Genomic DNA, 22,002 nt, shown 5'->3' with positions numbered 1-22,002 from the left:
GTTCTAGCAACACCGAACTACAGTAAGCCTTTTACACTTTTCGTCACAGAACGCGAAGGTACAGCATTATCTGTTCTTACACAAGATCAAGCAGAACAATACAAGCCCTGTGCTTATTTTTCGAGCACATTAGATCCTGTAGCCCAGGCTCTGCCTGCGTGCCTCAAGTCAGTTGCAGCCACAGCACTAGCTATCAGACAAAGTGATTCCATAGTATTAGGACATTCCTTGACAGTACAAGTCCCACACTCCGTGGAAGTTCTTTTAAACCGAACACAGACTCAGCACTTGACAATTGCACGTTTAACAGGTTATGAATTGACACTGTTCCAGCCACACATAGAAATCAGACGCTGCAACGTTCTAAATCCTGCTACACTGTTACCGTCAGTTAATTCAAATCCTGCCACACACGACTGTGTGGAAGTAGTCAACATTACGACAAAACCAAGACAAGATCTGACAGATATTCCATTACCAGATCCAGACCTGACACTTTATGTGGATGGTTCATGTATGAGAACAAGTACAGGAGAACTAGTAGCCGCGTATGCAGTGACTACTGACACTGAAGTTATTGAAACACACCGTATTGACACCCTGTCTGCTCAAGCAGCAGAGCTAGTTGCTCTAACACAAGCCTGCATACACGCCAAGAATCTGAAAGTTAATGTTTACACAGACTCACGTTACGCATTTGGAGTCGTACACGACTTTGGAGTGCTCTGGCAGGAGAGAGGTTTCATGACTTCTCATGGAACCAAGATTCAGCATGGTCTCCTTATTCAGGCTCTGTTAGATGCTATACATTTACCGACATCTATTGCTATCATGAAGTGCAAAGCACATACGAAAGTTACTGACATTATTTCCCAAGGTAATGATCTAGCAGATCGCACAGCCAAGCTTATAGCACAGACTCCAGACATTTCAGTTAAGCCAACACAGACACATACTCCAGATCCGACTACCTGTATGACAGTTAAAGACCCTACTCAAGATGTCATAGATATCCAGTTACATGCTACTCCCGATGAAATCAAGAAATGGTCCGAACAAGGAGGGGTCCAGACAGATCAAGGATGGTTAACGAAGGGTAGAACCACATGGTTTCTCCCCGACTCTATGGTTCAAGTCATTATCAATACCGCACATAGTCCAGCACATTTAGGAGAAAAAGCTATGTTAGACAGTATCCAGAACATTTGGTTCAACAAGCATTTACGAGCTGCAGCCAAGCAGAAAGTCCGTACCTGTATGATATGTTGCCAGTTTAATCCAGGTAAAAGTGTGCCGGTGGAACAAGGTGGATTCCAGCCCCCTGACCACCCATTCGAGGTCCTCCAAATGGATTATATTCAGATGGAGCGATGTCGAGGTTTCAAGTATGTCCTTGTAGTGGTATGCGCTTTGTCCAGGTGGACAGAAGCATATCCAGTCCCAGATTACACAGCCACGACCACTGCCAAGCAGTTGGTTCGTGAGTTCTTCCCCCGTTATGGACTCCCTAGAGTCGTATATTCTGATAACGGCCAGCCATTCTCATCTGAGTTGATGAAGCACGTTTCCCTATTGTTAGGGTACCAGTGGAAGTTCCATTGTGTACGCCATCCTGAAGCAGCCGGTCTCGTAGAGAGACATAACCAGACTTTGAAAATTCGCATTGCAAAAGTATGTCAAGAGAAAGGTGTGGACTGGTTAGTAGCTCTGCCAGTTGCTTTGTTTTACATGCGCATGGTCGCACATTCCAGATCAGGTCTGTCCCCGTATGAAGTCGTATTCGGCCGCCCCCCTAACATGTGGGGTACACCTAGACCCCGAAGTATTACCGATGTTTCAAGTAATATGCTGACAGATTACCTAGCTTCCTTGATGTCTGCCCTCAACTCTTGTCGTTCACAGGTTGCCGCCGCATTTCCAGACAATACCGAGGTGGCACCGCATGAAATCGTTCCCGGATCCATGGTTCTTGTCCGAAATTTTGATCGTTCAAGTCCGCTGGAGCCTCGCTGGAAGGAGCCCCGACAGGTCCTCTTGGCCACCCGTACAGCCGTGAAGTTGGAGGGACGAAAAGGCTGGGTGCATCTTTCGCACATCAAGAAATTTTATGGATTGAAGCCAGTTTCAAAGAACATTTCCGAGCATTTAAAGGACTGCCAAAGTACTATTCTTAAGGACTGTCCCGCAAAAGACATTGCTACGAACCCTTCCCTGTTAGAGACAACTCCGCAACAGGAGTATAAGAAAAAGTTAAGGTCTAGTAAAATAAGTCAGCCAGTTTGATTGTCTAAGTCCTCCCCTAGGTGAAACGGTTAGACCGGTTTCTGACATGTATAAAATAGACCCCCATAGTGAGAGAGTTAGTCAAAACTCAATCCGATGTATCGTTTTCCTAAGTTTCATATTATTTCTCAGTATTATGATTTCCTGCACCAGTTATGCGTTTTATCTGTATTTTCCAGTTTCTCATGTAAATAAGTCTGCCAATGTTACAGTAGAGCACACGTTTAGTGATCTGCCTCCTCATGAACTCTCTTATCGCCTCGCTATGCGTAACAATTCTTTTATCCGCATGTTACATTATTCACACCAGACCAGCAATGCCACTAATTGTTGGGTGTGTGGTCGACTCCCCCCTTTCCAGACACCGAAGGGAGTTCTGCCACTCTTTCCTTATCCATTTTCACATAATGGTTCGTGTGGAGCATGGTCCACGTTAACGTCATCCTCAACAGATATGTCTTTTCTGAACAGTACATGTTTTCCAGACAAGCAAGGTCTTCCCCACAGAACAGGGTTAGATCTCGAAAACGAAGTTTACAATTTGGGTAATTATTCTTCGAATTTTATGGTCCTGAATGTTCAGTCTGATCCTACTCCAGACTTACCTGCTATTTCAGTACTACCAGTCAAAGGCGAATTATGTGTTAGAAATTATGGTTCCATACATGTAGGACATAGTGATTGTACTACTATTGTCAAATATAGTGACAGTGGGAAATCTATTTTCAAAGCTTCACGTCATTCTTATTTTATTTGTGGTCAAACTGCATATGTTCATCTGCCCCTCGATTGGGAGGGAACCTGTTACATTGCCTTCCTACTGCCACCTGTTTTCCTAGCTCCATCTGATTATCACAGAAACACACGTCTAGTACACATTAGACATAGAAGGGAGTCCCCGATTGTCGATTATACTGAAACTGCTCTAGAACAATATACAGATTTCAATAGAGGTTTCTTCTTCTTTATAGGACCTATCCAGAATAGTAAGTTAATTCGTAGGTTAACCAGAACCCTCGAAGCCGTAGTGAATGAGACTGCCTCTGCCCTAGGTAATTTAACTGAAGAGCAATCTGCTATGAGATTTGTCGTGCTCCAAAATCGTCTCGTCCTTGACGTCATCCTGGCCGATAGGGGCGGGGCATGTAGAGTCATCGGATCTAGTTGCTGCATTTTCATTCCTAATAACGCACCGTCTGTTTATTCAGCTATAACCAGACTCCATAAAATTGCCCATATGTTACACCAAGATCCAGGCACCTGGACGTGGTCCGGTTGGTTCTGGAATATAATTTCCGCCTGGGGATGGAAAGTATTGTCATTTTTAGGTATTGCAGTAGCGATCATATTCAGCTGCTGCCTCTGTATACAATGTGGCCCTGCGATTTGCGGCATTTGTGCTACCTCTTGTATTCCTAGTCCCAAGTCTCGTTCTAGATCCCGTTCCAGGAAAATTCGAAACGAGCAAATGATACTGTATGAAGTGATAGATGGTATCATGAATATTGATGTTTCCTGATGGAAACGTAGTGACAAGGAGGGAATGTGGAAAAGTAAATTTTGCCATGTTCTGTGTCCCTACGCGTCCTCCATCATATGTTATCTGTGCATGATTAATATGCATATGTATTCCCCATGTTCGATTAAAGACGCAATTACAGTTGTGTCCATCTCTAGTATGCCAGTTTCCAGTTCTCGTGAATACTACGAATATCAGGCCTATGTAAAGTCACGTTGCCACGTTTCTCAGTATGCACGTTATTTCATTGTAAAGTCCCCGTTTCTAGGCCTCAAAAGGGCCCGGACACTAGATTCAGCTCCTGTCTCCTGAGCCTCGCTGAGGAGCGATACAGCCCCCACCTGTATCCTCGACCCTTCACTTACTTCCTGCCTCGCAGTGCCCGGCTCGGCCTGGCTCTGCCTCTGAGTCTGCCAAGAGTATGTTATGATTCTAGTTATCAGTCCAGCCCTCCTTCTCTGCATTCCTAAGCTACTGAATCGCATCAATAGTTTCCGTCATTGTCTAGCCTTTACGTCTCCCTGTAAGAGAAATACTGCATTTAATGGTCATTTAATATTCTTCATCACGCACTACATGTAGAATAATGCATGCTCCAGTCTTAGAGTCTGTTAGCCTTTGCCCCGATAACTTTTGGATTCTATCAACATGTTCTCTAAACATTAGATACTAGATACTGTTTAGGTACATGTCGCCCTGACTCTCCAGACTTCAGTCTCTGCTCCTAGCACAGAGTTCATAGCCTCCAGCTTCTCCTAGTAACACGTCATTGTCAGTTTGCACGCACCACTAGGTTAGAGGTCCCGGCTCCTTAGGTAGCCCCCTCCATGTTTCCGCCCCATTTATGACATATTCTGTTACGTTTGCATCACATGTCTATGTATACGCCCCTGTTACACCCATTTTCACCCTTATCTTTCGCGACTGCTATTGACCACACCCACTGCTCCGCCTATCGTATGTATTGTAATGCAACTGTTTTTAGTATATATGTTCGTGTATTGTTATTAAATGTTAGCGCGCTCATCCCAGATCCTGCCCGGCAGCTGTCGGGGCCCCCCTGTCAAGCGCTGCCATCCTATTCCTGTGCAGGTTGTCCTGTTCCTGTCCTTATGCTGTATTAAACCTGCAAACTCCTACTACCTCGAATCTTGACTCTTATTTATTGAGCTATCTGTTATTGCTATGCCTAGTCAAACCTAGATCCGGTATTATTTATTTATATAGCCATCCCTCTGAGGACAGTGACGGCCCCCGTGGTGGGACGGGCACTGATGGGAATTTTCTCACGAGTGGGATTCCCTCTAGAGGTGGTGAGTGACAGGGGGACCAATTTCATATCCAAGTATATGAAATCCCTTTGGCAAGAGTGTGGTGTAACATACAAGTTCACCACCCCTTACCATCCCCAAGGAAATGGGTAGGTTGAGAGATTCAACCGAACCCTAAAAGGCATGATCATGGGCCTGAAAGGTCCAATGAGGCGTAAGTGGGACGTCCTCTTGCCATGCCTTCTCTTTGCATACCGTGAGGTGCCACAGAAGTCCCTAGGGTTCAGCCCCTTTGAACTGCTGTATGGTCACCCAGTGAGAGGACCTCTGAGTTTGGTAAAGGAAGGCTGGGAGCAATCTCCCTGGAAACCTCCCCAGAATGTATACAGTTACATGCTGGCCTTCAGAAACCAGACCAGGCGATTCAGACAACTTGCTGAGGCAAATCTGGAAGCCAGCGAGGAAGAGATGAAGCAGTGGTACGACCAGAATGCCACTCTGGAGGAGCTTCAACCTGGGCAAAAGGTGTGGGTCTTGGCCCCAGTGGAGCCCTGTGCACTTCAGGATAAGTGGACAGGTCCATTTGAGGTTGTGGAGCGCAAACGTCCTGTAACCTACTTGGTGGACATGCAGTCTCCCAGGAACCCTTTGAGGGTCCAACATGTTAACCGCCTTAAGCCCCACTTGAAGAGGTCCAAAGTGGGCATGTTGTTGGCAACTGATGATGGAATGGAGGAGGAGTCTGAGCCTCTTCCTGACCTCTTGGTAGCCTCAGAGAAAGATGGGTCAGTGGATGGAGTTAACCTCTCACCCATCCTGACGCCTAAGCAACAGGAAGACTGCCGCCAATTGCTGGGGCAGTTTCCAGATCTGTTCTCCCTGGTTCCTGGTGTCACAGATTGGTGCATCCATGACGTGGACACAGGAGACAGCTTACCTGTGAGGCGTTAAGGCCTACAGAGTAACTGACAGGGTCAGGGCCTGCATCAAGGAGGAGGTCTCCAAAATGCTTGCTCTTAGGGTGGTTGAGTCCTCCAGCAGTCCTTGGTCCAGCCCCGTGGTCTTGGTCCCAAAGGCTGCTGCGCCAGGAGCCACACCTGAACTCCGGTTCTGTGTGGACTACAGGGGAATCAATTCAGTCACCAAGACTGATGCGCACCCTATCCCCAGAGCTGATGAGCTAATTGATCGGCTAGGGGCTGCCCGGTTCCTCAGCACGTTTGATTTAACGTCTGGTACTGGCAGATCGCCTTGACCGATGGGGCAAAAGAGAGGTCAGCATTCTCTACACCAGATGGGCATTTCCAGTTCCGGGTTATGCCATTTGGAATGAAGAATGCCGCTGCCACCTTTCAGAGGTTGGTCAACCAGGTGTTGCTTGGGCTGGATGAGTTCAGTGCCGCCTACCTGGATGACATTGCAGTGTTCAGTGGTACCTGGCCAGAACACCTGCGGCACCTCTGGGAAGTGTTGACGGCCCTGCGCAAGGCAGGCCACACAATCAAGGCAAGCAAGTGCCAGATTGGGCAGGGTTCAGTGGTGTACTTGGGACACCAAGTGGGGAGTGGCAAGGTGGCACCCTTGCAACCCAAAATTGAGACCATCCTGGCTTGGGAACCCCCCCCAAGACGCAGACTGCAGTGAGAGCCTTCCTGGGGCTCACTGGGTACTACAGGAGGTTTGTCAAGGGCTATGGCACTATTGTGACCCCCTTGACACAGCTGACTTCCAAGAAGCAGCCCAAGAATGTGATCTGGCCTGACACCTGTCAGCAGGCTTTTGACACCCTCAAAACTGCCATGTGCACGGCGCCCGTGCTCTTGGCTCCTGATTTCTCCAAGGAATTTCTAGTGCAAACAGATGCTTCAGAGCATGGTGTAGGGGCTGTTCTCTCACAGATGACCGAGGAGGGCTGGGACCAACCTGTAGCCTTCATCAGTAGGAGGTTACTTCCCCGGGAACGTAGGTGGAGTGCAATAGAGCGAGAAGCTTTTGCTGTGGTCTGGGTGCTGAAGAAGCTAAGGCCCTATTTGTTTGGGTCTCACTTCCGGGTTCAGACAGACCACAGGCCCCTCAGATGGTTGATGCAAATGAGGGGTGAGAACCCAAAGCTGTTGAGGTGGTCCATCTCCCTACAGGGTATGGACTTCACAGTGGAACATCGCCCTGGTACAGATCACGCCAATGCTGACGGTCTGTCCAGGTTTTTCCGCCTTAGTGATGAGGAACTCCCTGGGGAAGGGTAGTTCTCCCCACATTTCAGCTGGAGGGGACACGTGTTAGACCTGGCACCTTGGCGTGAGTTTCCCTTCCACTTTTTTGCTGATGTGCCTCAGATGTTTTTGCTGGTGTCCGCTGCTCAGTCCCATACATTTAAAAAAAAAAAGAAATTCTAATCAAGACAGAGACACAGAGTGAACCCTGGAAACCTGCTACAAAATAGGTCAAAGATAAAAGTGATAAAGCCCTGATGAGAACTCGCAGATTGAGATAACGAGTTCGAAACGTGTCGGCAGAAAGGAGAAAATTAACTGTTGGACTGACTACAATACTGATTAATACGCCTAGTCAAATCTTTTTTTTATCTCCTTTTGAATGTGACTTTATCCTGTAAATGATATATGCAAAGAAATACCATGCAAAGATTGAATATTTGCTGGACAATAGTTGTGCAATGTATATGTAATGTTCATTGAATGAAAGATTGCTTTTACATGTAATGTTATGATTTATGTACATGTGTGATGTTCAATGTAATGTCTTTCTCATGCAAAATAATTTCTATTGAACAAACAAAAAAGTAAAGGGTATAAATAAATTATACCGAACAAATCCAGAAATAGGACTGATTTGTTGCTTGAATTCACGAGCTATAAAAAAAACGAATTGTAGGGTTGGCATCTTGTTTCTTAAAGCATTATATGGTCCAGCTGGCCCTACCTCCCAGGACCTACCTCCTCAATTTCACAAACTTTTAGAAAGTCAGCATTTGCTTGCCTAACCAATTCAGCCCGCCTCTGCTAGTATGTGTATCTGGCTGTCTGGGATATGTGAGTGACAGAGCTATGGGATGACAGGTGGTGAATGCAAGGATTACACCTTAGTGGGAGGTGGGAGTGCCCCTGGACTCTGAATAGGGCTGTGCTCTGCCACCACAATGCTGACCCCCTGGGGAGCGACTGATGACTCAGCCGGCACCTGGCCCAGGATGGGCGAAGCACTGTCATCAAGGTACTCCTGGCTGCCCCTGTCCACACAATGCTGGCTCCACCTCCTGTGGAGCGTCTGATGTGCCAGCCCCTCACACTGAAAGCAGAAGCCAGAGTACACCCAACAAAGTACTCAGACTGAATGAAGTTATGCAGAGGCCCCCCTGGCCTGCAAGAACAAAGAAAATGCTGTATAAAAGTAGGAGCCCTGCTCCTTGTAAATCAGAATCCTGTTTCCCACAAAGAACCTCTGCCCAACTAGAAGGAGACGAAGACATTGGAAGGACTGGCCTGCTGCTTGCCTTGCTGAGGAAGGAGAGGAAAAGACTTGCTGAAAAGACTTTGCTGATTTGTGCTAGAAAGTTTCTCCAAGGGCTTGTCTGAGCTTGCCCCCTGACCTGAGCCACAGGACCATCTGGTTCAACCTGCTCTCTGCCCGTCTGCCGGTAATTACGAGGACTTCTGCCCCGCCGGAGCGTGATCTTTGGTGACCCCAGACCCTCCGTGAGGCCGTGACCCAACCGTGTTTCCCCGTCCCCACCGAGGAAGAGCCCCACTCCGTCGAGCCGCTCTTCCCCTGCTGAAGTAAATCGCTGTGTCACCCCGCCTTGGGAGGCTCGCTGCCGTGACCTGTGTGGTGCCCCCCAGCCCCTCCTGGAGGCCGTGATCGAACTGTGCTTCCCCCGTCCCCGCGGAGGGAGAGCCCCGCTCCGCCGAGCCGCTCTCCCCCTGCTGAGGGAAGTCGTTGAATCACCGCCATTGGAGGCTCGCTGGTGCACCCCCCACACTCCCGCCTGACGTCCTCACCGGACCCCACAGACCCAGAGGACAGACCGCCGAAGCCCGGACGCCTCGGGCGTCAGCCTCGCTCTGATCGAGAGCCGCTGGGCGCCTCGCATCTGCCTTCGCGGAAAACCACCACCGAGACATCTTCACCGGGCTCGGGGCCCGCCACGTTCTTATTTCCCGCCTTCACAAGGGATCTCTAAGGTACTGTAAACCCAACCGCGGTACGAGTTGTCCTTCCTGCAAGGCTCGCACCGCTCTGTGTCCAGCTGCAGCTCCCCACGTGAGCCCCGCAGCGTGAGCCCCGCAGCGTGAGCCCCGCAGCGTGAGCCCCGCAGCGTGAGCCCCGCAGCATGTGCCTCGAGCCGCGGTACGAGCCGCCCTTCCACCAAGGCTCGCACCGCTCCTTGTCACCTGGGCCCCTGGTAGCTCCGTAGCCTACGCTCCCTCCCGTGCGAGTAGCACACAGCGGTACGACTCGTACTCTCTGCCAGACCCGGCTGTGCCATACGCGTGAAGCGTGAGCTTTGGCAGGTCGGCCCGGATCTCGAGCCGTAAGCAGACAGGAGCGCTAGGAAGCGCATAAACAGATGAGAACTGAGTGAAGGTGTCCAATAGGGTACATTTAGAGAACTGTGGCCTCTACAAAGAACTGAACTATATTTGAATTGCAACAAAGAGAACTCTTGCCTATTTTTCAATCTTGTGGCTAAGAAAAGCGTTATTGATGGTCTTGTGATAAATACTTGCCTGCATATATATTTTTACATAAAGAGAACGTATTTTTATAGAACCACAGCCTGGTGTCCATTTGTGGGGGGATTGGTGTACTTACTGTGTGTGTTATTACAAATGCTTAACCAAACAACGCCTGGAGAATAGCCTTGGGTGCTCACGCCACGCACCTAGAGGGTGAGCAAGGGTAATTCTAAGGGGTCATCTTTCGCCCTGACTAAGAGGAGAGGGTCCCTGCTTGTCACAAGTGAATACTTGCGCCAACCAGGGACCCCTAATTCTAACAATTAGGGTTATTTAAACAGAGTTGAGGTCGTTCAGGTACCTGGTGTCAGGTTAAGGGGACTGTATGTTTGGGCCTGCTAGAGAGGGCCTAGGGCCAGAAATACTGCTTAAACACCTGGCCACAACAGGTTCATAAATATACCTCCTCCACACACAAGTTAAGATAGTCTACTGCTGCTGCAATAAACCCCACTCCCTATTCTAGTCTCATAACCTCTTCACGACCTTACAACACATCACAATTTCCCATCACATTTTCAAACAGACAAGTATCTATACTCGTATTGCTAACCTAGCCAAGCTCTCTCTCTTTACACCTTCTTCTCTATGCACAGCCTCACATCTATACACTCCGTCCTTTCACACTGCTACCTCAACTGGATTTCCTTTTACCAACAGATCGTACCAGATTCACAGACTACCTTTCTCTTGAGATCCTTACCATGTAAAAACAGGAGTTCCACAAGGATCCATCATCTCATGTCAACTCTTTAACACATGAAATCTCTACTAAATCTTAACAGTTTCACACTTACCTGCTACATCTATGAGATGAGATACAGAACATTCTCACACTGGAAAACCCTTAGAACTGGGGAACGTCAAACTTTAACACCTGCCTTACTGCTGTAGACCAAAGGATAATGTGTAATCACGTCAAGCTGAATGCTTCAAAAACTGAAACACTGACTTGAGGCCATTCCAAAACATACGACCCTATATCTTTCTAGCAACATGAACTGGCCAAAAAAAGCCACAAATATAAAAAGAGTTGTTGACTATATACTTTTCATAAATACTCAAGTGGACAGGCTGTTCTAATTTATCTTTTACAAAATAAAAACATTTAGAAGCAGCTTTCCATATTTTGGATTTCCTCAAAAGGTACAAGAAACAACATCATTCATCCACACTCTCGAGTATCAGAAGTCTAAAAGGAATACAAAACTAAGCAGCAAGACTATTCCTAAATGTCTATATGCGAACCCCATTCCTCCGACCTTGAAAGTTCTGCAATGGCTCCCAATAGCAAGATGGTCCTCTTTGAAACTACTGTGCCTCGCTCGCAGAGCGATTAATGGCAAGGGCCCAAATTTCAGTCAAGCATCATCCCAAAATGTTCTCAACCCAGGAACGGATGCTCCAGATTGGCACCAAGCTTTATAATGCATTCTTAGAAGATGAAAACCATTGGTGGCGCAACTTTCAAAGTACAAGTGGAACAATCTTGGAATTCCCCAACCAGCAAAGATCAGAGCAACTGAGAGTCCCTCAGTTCAGAAGGATTGTTAAGACCTGATCATTTCCAATGAGATTCAACAAAGAGTCCACACATTCTCATGTTTTGCCCACAGACAGACCGAAGGTAACCTCCAGGAGCCTCTAAGATCGAAAGAGGGCTAAATCAGCAGAATCCATCAATGCGCAAACCCTAATATCAGGAGGAACAACATCCTCTTAGAAGCTCGACTTCCATGCATCTTTCTCAAACAAACACATAACAGTATGATCAATGCAAACCACATTGACTGCACTCTGCTCAAAATCCCGGCATATCTAAAAACCCACTATCCATACATATCAAATAGCTGTGTCCCAGATTAACAAAATAAGTACAAAGTTTGATCAGTTCAATAATGTTCAATATCTGTGTGGTAGGGGATTCAAGGTGTCTGTGCCACATGGAACAACTTTTATCACAGGAACACACTTTTTCCTCGTTAAACTTCCATAGATTGCATCATACCTCAACATTAAAAAAAAACTTTAATTTCAATGGGAACACAAACTGGATTGTATTCTTTAAATTAAGAAAATCCTACCCCAGCAACCTTACCAAAAAGATTTATTAAACTACTTATCCTGCAGTGACAGTTCAAACGTACTACAATATTACTTCTGCGCAGGCAAAATAACTGCCATCAAAAACAGTGCAATATAGTTCCTGGCAATGGGATCATTCGGTCTTGTTCTGTTGCCGCGAACAGTCAGGTGTCAAAGCGGGGGCTAGAGTTGTCCACCGGATATCAATTAGAAACTGTGACCATGGATGCTGTGCGTACACCACAAGAGCCCTCATTTTAATGAAGCTTCCAACATTGAGCACATTGCCATTGTTTAACTTTATGAGAAAATCTACCTTTAAGTTTTCCTTGTTATTAGTCAACTACACTATAGGAAACATTCAGCTATTACATAAGAAGCATTAAACTATTATAAAAAAATAAAACTCCTGAAGACATCACAGGAAAGGACTAAAAACGAAACTTTGCAGACATTAATTTCAGAAGATCAATGGCATTAACAATAATGGTTTGAATCCAAGTAAAAGTTAAAACAAGATTAGTTTATGTCTGTATTTGCCCAAGACAATTCAAAACCAGAGGTACCCTGACACTGGCACTACCAGAATGCACAACTGTGCCAACACTTAAAAGAGAAGAGAAAGCTACTAGTAATTTGGTCAAGCCTGGTGACATTTCTAATTTCCATTCCATGAGTCAGCTCCCAAAAGGTGGAGAATTTTACTGTCTACAGTAATTTATTAACCCCTTCCACGCTCATGACGAGCTGGGCTCGTCATAAAGCAGGGCGCTCACACGCTCATGACGAGCCCAGCTCGTCATGAATGCACTGAATCCCCCATACCCCCAGCACAGCAGGGGAATGTGCTGAGCGGCGAAGGTGTTAAATGGACTCCCAACAACTCTGTCATCGGAGCTAAGGGATCTACTGGGAATATACGGCTTAAACCTATCCTTTTAATGTAGACCAATCAACTTGATCACTTTGAAAATTGTATAGGAGTAAGGAAATGTACTTGTTCTGAAACCGTGACTCATTGAAGACTACATAATGTTTGGGTGGTGTGATCCCACCATATTAATCTTCCTCCCATTCAAACTGCGAATTTCAATTTTTTTTGTAAACTATTCAAAACGGGGTTGGGTACACCACTAAAAAAATACAGACTAGTTCTAACATGAATCACTAAACAGCTCTAGCTATAATCGTATTGCCTTCTTCAAGATTTAAAGGTGGTCACAGCCTGGAGAGAGTGCACGTATGATGGCAGCAAATATTACTCACATGATTTACCTGTGCTTGCATGCTAATAAGGGTGTTTTCAAAAATTGCCGAGGGTTTAATCTTCTGTACCAGACTGATGTTTCCATCCATCAAAGGTCAGCAGTACTTTTAGGATTCCTTCTATTTACTGCATGAGAACCCCACTCCCATCATCATCTCCTTTTCGTCCACATTTAATGCCAGGACATGGGTCCTCTGCTCAGTGTGCCATAAAGACTCGATGAGTCCAGAGTAAACTGAAACCTCTGTGGCTGTTTGTATTTACTACTAGAGAAGACCTGGGGCCCGATTCACAGAACTAACTTAAGACAAAATCCTAAATTTACTACCATTTTGGTATTCACAGAAGGCACTTACTTATTTTGGTACTCACAGAAGGCACTTACTCATTTTGGTATTCACAGAAGTTAGGACTCCTAACTTTAGGACTCCTAAATGCCTTCTGTGAATACCGAAAGTCTTAAAATTTGGATTTTTCTCAGTTTAGTAGTAGTAAAGTTAGGACTCCTAACTTTCGGACTCCCAAATGCCTTCTGTGAATACCAAAAGTCTTAAAATTAGGATTTATTTCAACTTTACTACTACTAAACTGAGAAAAATACTAATTTTAAGACTTTCGGTATTCACAGAAGGCATTTAGGATTCCTAAAGTTAGGAGTCCTAACTTTACTACTACTAAATTGAGAAAAATCCTTATTTTAAGAATTTCGGTATTCACAGTAGGCATTTAGGAGTCCTAAAGTTAGGACTCCTAATTTCTGTGAATACCGAAATGAGTAAGTGCCTTCTGTGAATACGAAAATGGTAGTAAGTTTAGGATTTTGTCTTAAGTTAGTTCTGTGAATCGGGCCCCTGGCGTTTAGGCTGGATTGTTCACACTGAAGCAGGACCAAGTCTGATACACTTATTGGTGGTCACGGAGTGAAAAACAATGGCCTGGAATGCGACACAACTGATCGCAAGATTAATTCACGGACCCTGCTGGATGCTGTAGTACCCTGTGCTTTCAAATTCCATGTCAGGACCAGATGTGATGATTACATACTCTAAACTATATTTATATTCCAAGATCACAAACACAAAACTTGTCTTCAATCGCCACAACAATTTTCACTATACTTCTATTAAAACCCGGGAAAAAGGAGTTCAGAAAAATGTCCAATTACAGTGTTACAGCAATATCCTAACATGCATCTTCCTGCTTTATCATAAGCTCCAGTGATCTTCTCTAACCCCTCTCTTTGCTGCTCCAACAGCAGATAAGTATCCTGTATCTTGTGTTATTGATAACTGCTGGCCTTTGTGTCTGCCCCATAGTCAAATTCCATGCTTACCACTGCACACCAGTATAACTTGTCTTCGTTTGCAGGCGGCCTTAGACACTCTCCACAAGGAACCGCGACAAGTGACTGGAGAGGTGGATGGCCGTATGGACTAACAGGCCCTTCAGGCTCTCGAGTGCGCCAGATTCTAAGCGAAAGGAGATGGTTCAATGGCCATTGGTGCAATGAATGTCACTGTACATCGCTAATGTGGAGCAGATGGAAGACACCTCTCCTTCCCCACACCACGCAACCTCCTGTAGAGTACACCCCAAGAAGAAAGAGGTCTTTACTAACACACAAATACAGTAGGCATTTTAAAATGGACAAAATGGTACTGAACAGGCATACAGTATCTCGGTGTAACCAAGGTGAGTGTGTCCCAAGTCTAAATCATACACCCCGCTACCCCACCATCATGCAGAGGGTGAAAACCACTGGAGGAGGAAGAAAACAATCATCTCTTAGATGAAGACCTGACAGAGGCCTCAGTAAACCAGTGGTGAATAAGGCCATTCTGCCTTCCAGGAAGCAACTTTCTACTGCTAGCTAGACACCCAGAACTACACCATTGTTAGGGAGGGGTGCAGATGCAGAGCTTGTCCACTGGCGGAAAGTGGCCAAAAGAAGAATGTCTGGACTGCCCACAGGATCTTTACAGGTCAGGTATACGACCAAGGATCTGTGTTCTGCTGAAGAGGGACAACATTTCAGAGGTGCGATACATAAATCACTTAGGTGGAACCCGACTAAAAGCAGATAAAGTTGGTGAAGGATTTCTGGAACATGTGTCTAGAAAACAAATTGACGTTAACAGTGGAGTGCCTTCTTTGCTGCCAGAAGAATGTGGCAGATTGTCAACGCAGACATCTCTAGGGTTCCAGTATGTGAACGCTGAACCCAGAAGTCTTGTGTCCATGTATGCTAAGATGTGTGAGCATGCCAGGTGGATCACTAGCTCCTGAGATATTTCAGATGAAGCCAAAATCAGGAGCAGCAGTGACAGATGTGAATATTCTAATTCGTTGATGGGCTTGCCAAACACATGGAGCCTGCCTCCCAGAAGGAATGGTGATGGGGAAGTGGAAGCAGCAATCAAACGTATGACCATCAGCTAGCTTTCATAATAATGTAGAAAGGCATTCTGGGACTTGTTTAAACTCAGTCTTGGCCCACACAGATTAGAAAGAATTTCAAAATAGGGGGAAGAATAAACTTAACATAGGTGACAAAGAGGCTATCGGAATGATTCTGCCCTACTACCTACAAAAGCATCCTCAAGACAGAGCAAGTTGAAAATACACCCCCATTTATAGACTCCCCACAGTCAGCCACTACGCTGCATCAGACACACAATCAGGTTTTGTGACATTCTGTTCATAAAGCTTAGCATTACAAATGTTTTTCTGTTCACTCATTTACAGTAAGGTAGCCCACAGTCACCTGTGCACAAACACAAGGAGGACCTCTAGCCATAGCTACTCCACCCACCAGTAAAGGTAAGACTTGTCTTCAAGAGATGCTCCTCAAGCACAAGTAATCAAGCCTAAACTGCTTCTGAAGCTGTGTGCAAGCCTAAAGTCCAGAGCAAGCTCCACCTCAAACTTATTACAGAGAAGCAGATGGCAAAACTAGAAGGTGGTTCTGGAACTGGCCTCACAGGAATAACTAGCTGCTGAAAACAGGACTACAACAAGATGAGAAAACGAGCTTGATTCAGACAAATATTAAGAACTTCTCAACAATGAGCCTTAATATATGGATGTTTATGGCTTAGATCACTTATGTAAAGCACACAATACGTCAATGATGTCAACACAACCCAACCAGGAGCGCAACACTGAAGAAACAAAAGTGACTGTGCCTACCTCTGGGCATCGGGCTGGGAGATGGTGTTGACGATCGCCTCCACGGACGTGTCAAAGAGCTCAGGGTCCCTCAAGGAAGCAAAGGCCACCTCCAGGAGGGTCTCACAGTCCATGAGCGGGATCTCCAGCTGCACCCAGCTAGAGAAGCACTTGAGGACCTTCTGTTTGATGTACCCAGGTGAGTCCTGCTGCTGCAGCAGCTGCTGGAGAAGAGGGAAGACACAACCACACTCCTGCGCCAGGGCGCTGCGCACCTGCCCCTTCCTGTACTGGGGCAGGCGGCTGGTCTGGAACTCCTCGGGCAGCACGGTCAACAGTTCCAAGAGGGCCAGGCAGCGTGCCTGGCCATCAACATTAGAGTCTCCAGCCTGAAACATGCGCACCATGTCCGAGACTGCGCAGGGCCAGGCCTCTGGCATCATGCTCAGTGCCAGGGATGCGAGTGCCACACACAGACGGGTCAGAACAATCTTGGAGCCAGTGGCAAACTGTGTGATCTGGCTGAAGAGCTGAGACTTGAGGCCCTCGTACTGATCCGCAGGGATATCGTTCCAGTAGCGGGAGATCTTGATGTGGAGAGCACTGGCACCGAAGTACTGGATCTCAGGGACTCGATCTGAGCTGAGCAGGAGCCAGCTGAACTGCCAAGCCTGCGGGGAGACCTGCGCCTGCATCAGCCACTTCTGGGCCATGTTCTTGTTCTCGATGTTCGGGTCGTAGTAAAGCTGATGTAGTGCCTGGAAGAAGAGAGAAGGTTAGCAGAGGCTGGCAGTGCACCCTACAACATTCAGTTACATCTAGTTATACCATAGTGAGAATGCACTGGGGTTCAGAGAAGAGCATATACAATCGCTGGATCTCATGGGATTACGGTGTGCTACCAGCGTACTGTGCTAAAGATAGTTTACAAAAATATCGCCCCATTGGAAGAAATATAAAACGTACACCCTATAACCTGTTATACGATATTTAGTACACAATCCTTATGTCAGACAATATTTCTGATTACTATATTCTGACATACAACTGCATGTACACATAGGTTTTCGTTCACTAGTGGTATTGGCTCAAGGAGTGAAGCAGTCTCTTACAGCAGAGCGACCTTTTGATCATAGTTCAAGTGTCTGGTACAACACATTACAACACGTCAGTAATATAAACACAAGTGAAACAGATGTGGAAGCTCGCATACCACCCTTTCTTGGATCACAGCTGGCCATATTTGTGGCCGCTTCAGACAGGATGACCCCATGCAGTCTTCCAGTCCAACCACCAGACCTGGGCGGGTAGGCGGCTGCTCCCAACTCATCTGCCCACTGACCTTGTTACCCGCTTAACCACGGCGGCAATTCCGCCGCGGTGCAGCGGTTTAGCAGACTGGGCGGGGCCACATCGTCCAACGGACGTGCGCAGCACTACGAAGGTAGTGCACGCGACGGCCTTTGGCCGACAGAAGCACGCAAGGGATTAAGACGTTCCTTTCCATGTTTTCAGGTTGTTTATGTCAAGCACACAGTGGAGACCTGGACACAAAACTTCCAACTGCCTTACAAATAACCTAAAACACATAGGAGCAGACCGAACATTTACTGGGAATCTCAGGATTTCTGAAAGGTCCTTGGGTATGTCTGGAAAAATGCAGTTTCTTGGCTACAGACTCGTAGCAGCCGGGATCTCAGCCAATCTCCATCTACCCAACCCATAGCCAACCAGCGGTTAACATGTTCTCATGGCCTTCTGCGTGCAGGTACACCAACTGACCAATGGAGAGCTGAACCTGTACTATTTAAGGAGCTGCTTGTTGACCCCACTTCCTTTTGCGCTGGCCCAAGGACAATCAGTTAGTTTTATAAAGCATTGGAATGCTTTACAGGAGTACTAGTTACATTAAGTAAGGTCAGATTAAATTTTTTTGTCACCAAGTGATTAAGTGATTTGCCCAGAATCACAGTATGTTGAGCTAACGCCAGGACTCGAACCTGGTTCCCCAAGTCCAAAGCCGGCAGTTCTGACTGTAATGCCACATCTCTTTTGGTGCATTATTTAGTCCTACACAGTGACGTAGCATTGCCTTCAAACTCTGCTCATAGTTACTGGAACACACATCTTATTTCAAACAATTGAGGTAGTGGTCTGCACACAATATACTCATCGACGGGCCCAATGCAGCGACACATAGCGCTTACCACAGACAGGGAAGAGCAACGGGTCACAGCACCAACCAGTCACTTCAACTTTGCCTACATTATCTTCATCAATCTTATTTTTACTTACATTTTGAACAGTTTTAAACCGACAACAATCACAAATAAAGAATTTTAATTAACAGTGCAACTTGAAAAACAAATAAAACAATGGGGTATTGAAATGACAAACAAGGTACTTACCTTCAGTAAAGCCTTATCTAGTAGAGACTATATTGAACCACAGATTCCTTACCTTTCCACAGATTCCTTCCCTTTCAATTTCCAAGGTGTCAGACTGGATCCAGAAGATTTTTCGTGAGCAGTACCTCTGCACACCGGTAGGTGGTGTTGATCAGCTCTGCATGTGTCGGCATCTGCGCCAGAAGTGACGTCTGCCGCACCTATAGAGGCATGCCGACGTTGGTTTCTTTTTACAACTTTCCACGCCTGAAGCGCAGAGTCATGAAATATACTGACCACTGGAGTGGAAAATTAGGGCCCTGAATGGGATCAGCCCTTTCCCTAGAAATCCGTTTGAGGGAAGGATGGGTGAGTTGGTAAAGGAATCTGCGGCTAGATATAGTCTGTACCAGATGAGCAGTTACAGAAGGTAAGTAACTTATCCATCTGAAGGAGACTTCTAGCTTCAGATTGCTTACCTTTCAATAGATACCCAAGCAATGCCATCCCCAGTGGTGGTTCTATAGACCAGTTTCAAACAAGGAAGGCCGGACAGTAATGTTTGGTGAACGTGTGCAGGAAAGCCCACACTGCTGTCCAGATGTCCAGGCCCGGAACCCCACATGCCAATGCAATGGTGGCAGCTTTAGCTCGGATGGAATGAGCTCGCAAGCCTTCAGGAGGTTGCTTCTTGACCAATGCGTAGCAGATTTTGATGCACAGCACGACCCATCTAGAAATGGTCCATTCTTGCACTGCTCAACCTTTTATCACACTAACATACCCCATGAAGAGTTGGGACGCCCACCATACTCTCGGATTGTGGTCAAGGAAGAACGACCACGTTTTTTTTGTGTCCAGATGCTGGAGGTGCTCCTCTTCTTTAGAGGGATGTGGAAGAGCATAAAAGGTGGGTAGGGTGATAGATTGGCCCACATGAAATGGTATGACCACTTTTGGCAGAAAGGAGGCTGTGTGCGAAGCACCACTTTGTCAGGATAGATTGATAAGGTTTAGACATTAAAAAGAGATTTAAGGGTGATTAGAAGTTCGATCTACAGTACCGTTCCCACACGAGTGAGGATTCATGATTTTTACCAACATTGCACTGAATCTACTCTCTGCTTTCATTAAGCGAACAAACTGTGGATGGGAGATATCTTTTTCCTGAAGAAGGTGGCAGTGATACTGTAAGGCCCACCGAAACGCGTTAATGCTCTTCTGTTGGACTTGGCCCTTCTGGCAGGTTCACCCCTGAACTTTTTGCCTTTTAATGTTACATCAGTATAAATGATTTCTGGTCTTTGCACACTTTTGCACTGTGGCGCAGTGTAAAGTGTGTGGGCTCTCTGAGTGAGTGTGTGCGATTGGCCTGCCCTCCCATAGGAATGCATGGGGAATGTGTGTCTCCCTGGTAATTCCTGATGCGTGGGGAGTGCAGGTGCGAGTTTGGTATGTGCGGACTCCTGTGAGTAAATGCTGCGTGATGATGTGTGTGGCGTTATTGTGTCTAGTGTGGAAGTGCCACTTCTAGAAGTTGGTGTGCGTGTGCAGTGAATGTGCTGGCTTGTGATTGGCTGGAGCTGGCTGGTGAGCCTGGCTCCTGGAGTCAGGATGGGGCTGCCCCGGTGGTGAATGGGAGATCTGCATGTTGATGGCTGGGGAGGAGTGCACCTGGGACCTGAATAGGGCTGGGCTTTCCCCCCACATCTGGCTCCACCCCCTTTGGTGTGTCTGATGTCCTTGACCCATCCTGTGAATAGGCAGAGGGGCTGAGCAAAACAAAGTGTTCAGGAACCAGTTGTATCTGGTTCGCCCCTTGCCTGCACTTTTAGACAAAGGAATTGTGTGTATAAAAAGAGGCTGTGACCTCTTGTAAAATTTTCTTGTTTTCCTGACTAGAATCTACCAGGGGCGTGCTGCTGCTGGGGCCCAGGGGAAGGCTTGCCTCCCTGGGCCCTGCCCAGCCCCTGGATACCTGATGGGCCTTGTGCTGGGACCCCTCTGCCTTGCCTGGGGGACTGGAGGACTCCCCTGGGCAGAGGAGCTGGTTGCTCATGTCTTTATGCCCAGGACTTTCCCTTGTTTTCCCCAGTTGCTCTGTGGAACTGGAGTTCTTTCTCCCCTAGCGCCTGGGGCGCTTCTTCGCCATTTTGCCCGTTTATGTAGACCATTTAATTGGCAGGAGCCTACCCAGCATTGTGCCCAGTGCGTAGGTGCCCACCCTGCGTCTTTGAGTTAGGTCATAAATTCCGTGGGTGCTCACCCCGCTTATAGGCATCCTTAACGGGTGCCCACCCCCATTCTACATTTATTTTCCCCTTCGAGGGAGCCTACCGCTCGAGTTTTGCCCCCGGGAAAAGCCTGCGGCCTGCCTGACTGTGGGCGGGGCCGCAGGACGGAAGTGAAGCGTGTGGCCCGGAAGTGATATTGCCAGAGAGGATGCCGGGAGCCCACCCCGCCTCTTCGAGCCCCCGGAAGAGAAGAAAATAAAAATCCTCCCACGGCCCGGGGCTCCCGTGTGCTGTGGAGAGCCCCGGGGCCGCCAGCAGGGAAGAGGACGCAGCACGAGTGGTGCGGGGCTCCCATTCGATGGAGGGAGCCCCGGGAGAAGTGTTCCGGAGATCATCGGGGTTCTCATGTGGAAGAGAGAGCCCCGCCTTTTGCCCGCACGAACCGAGTCCTGCCTCCGTCCCCCTACCGGTGAGTGTCAAAGGGCTGGGGGGGTGAAGCTCCGGTAGGCCTAGAAGTGCCTGGAAGGCACTGGGACAGAGAGAGTGCTCACAAGCGGCCCCGTCTTGCAGTGGGCCTCTCCTACATTGGGGCATGTTTGGTTACCCGGGTCCAGAGAGGCCAATGCCTGGTTGTTGGAGGCAGTATTCGAGCGGCCCCATTTGGCAGCGGGCCGCTCCACCAGTTTGCTCAAAATTGGTCTTAGAGCCGCGAAGGCTCCAACTGGCCTATTTGTTTAAAGTCCCTGTGAGGGGCTTGGGGCCCCATTTGTCCCGCAGGGTCCCGTGGGCCTCCCCTGCTTCTGGACCCATTCCTCCTAGAGCCTAGATGGCTCACACGTGCGCTATAATTATATAAAGGACCCTGTTCTTGCCCACAGTCTTGGCCTCATGATTCCTAGGGCCTGCGGGCGTGTTTATTTCCAGAGCCAGAGGGCTCCAGTGGACAGTTGATTTCAGAGCCTAGAGGGCTCCAACGTTTGGCGTATAAGTTGGTCCTAGAGCCTAGAAGGCTCCAAAGTGCGCAGTATTTGTTC

The 22,002-nt window shown here is 47.3% G+C and overlaps 1 protein-coding gene across 1 annotated transcript in view; it reads right to left on the bottom strand.

The window, feature by feature from the left end:
* Positions 1-22,002, bottom strand: part of IPO13 (importin 13) — a 651,059-nt gene that overhangs the window by 468,236 nt on the left and 160,821 nt on the right. The window contains exon 2 of the mRNA XM_078661811.1: positions 16,369-17,105. Within this exon, the coding sequence (XP_078517937.1) occupies positions 16,369-17,105 (737 nt within the window). The remainder of the gene's footprint in view (positions 1-16,368; positions 17,106-22,002) is intronic.

This window comes from Lissotriton helveticus, chromosome 1_1, assembly GCF_964261635.1.
Source record: "Lissotriton helveticus chromosome 1_1, aLisHel1.1, whole genome shotgun sequence".
In the NCBI taxonomy this organism is placed as follows: domain Eukaryota; kingdom Metazoa; phylum Chordata; class Amphibia; order Caudata; family Salamandridae; genus Lissotriton; species Lissotriton helveticus.
The sequence above is the reverse complement of the archived record's forward strand: the minus strand, read 5'-3'. Positions and strand labels throughout refer to the sequence as shown.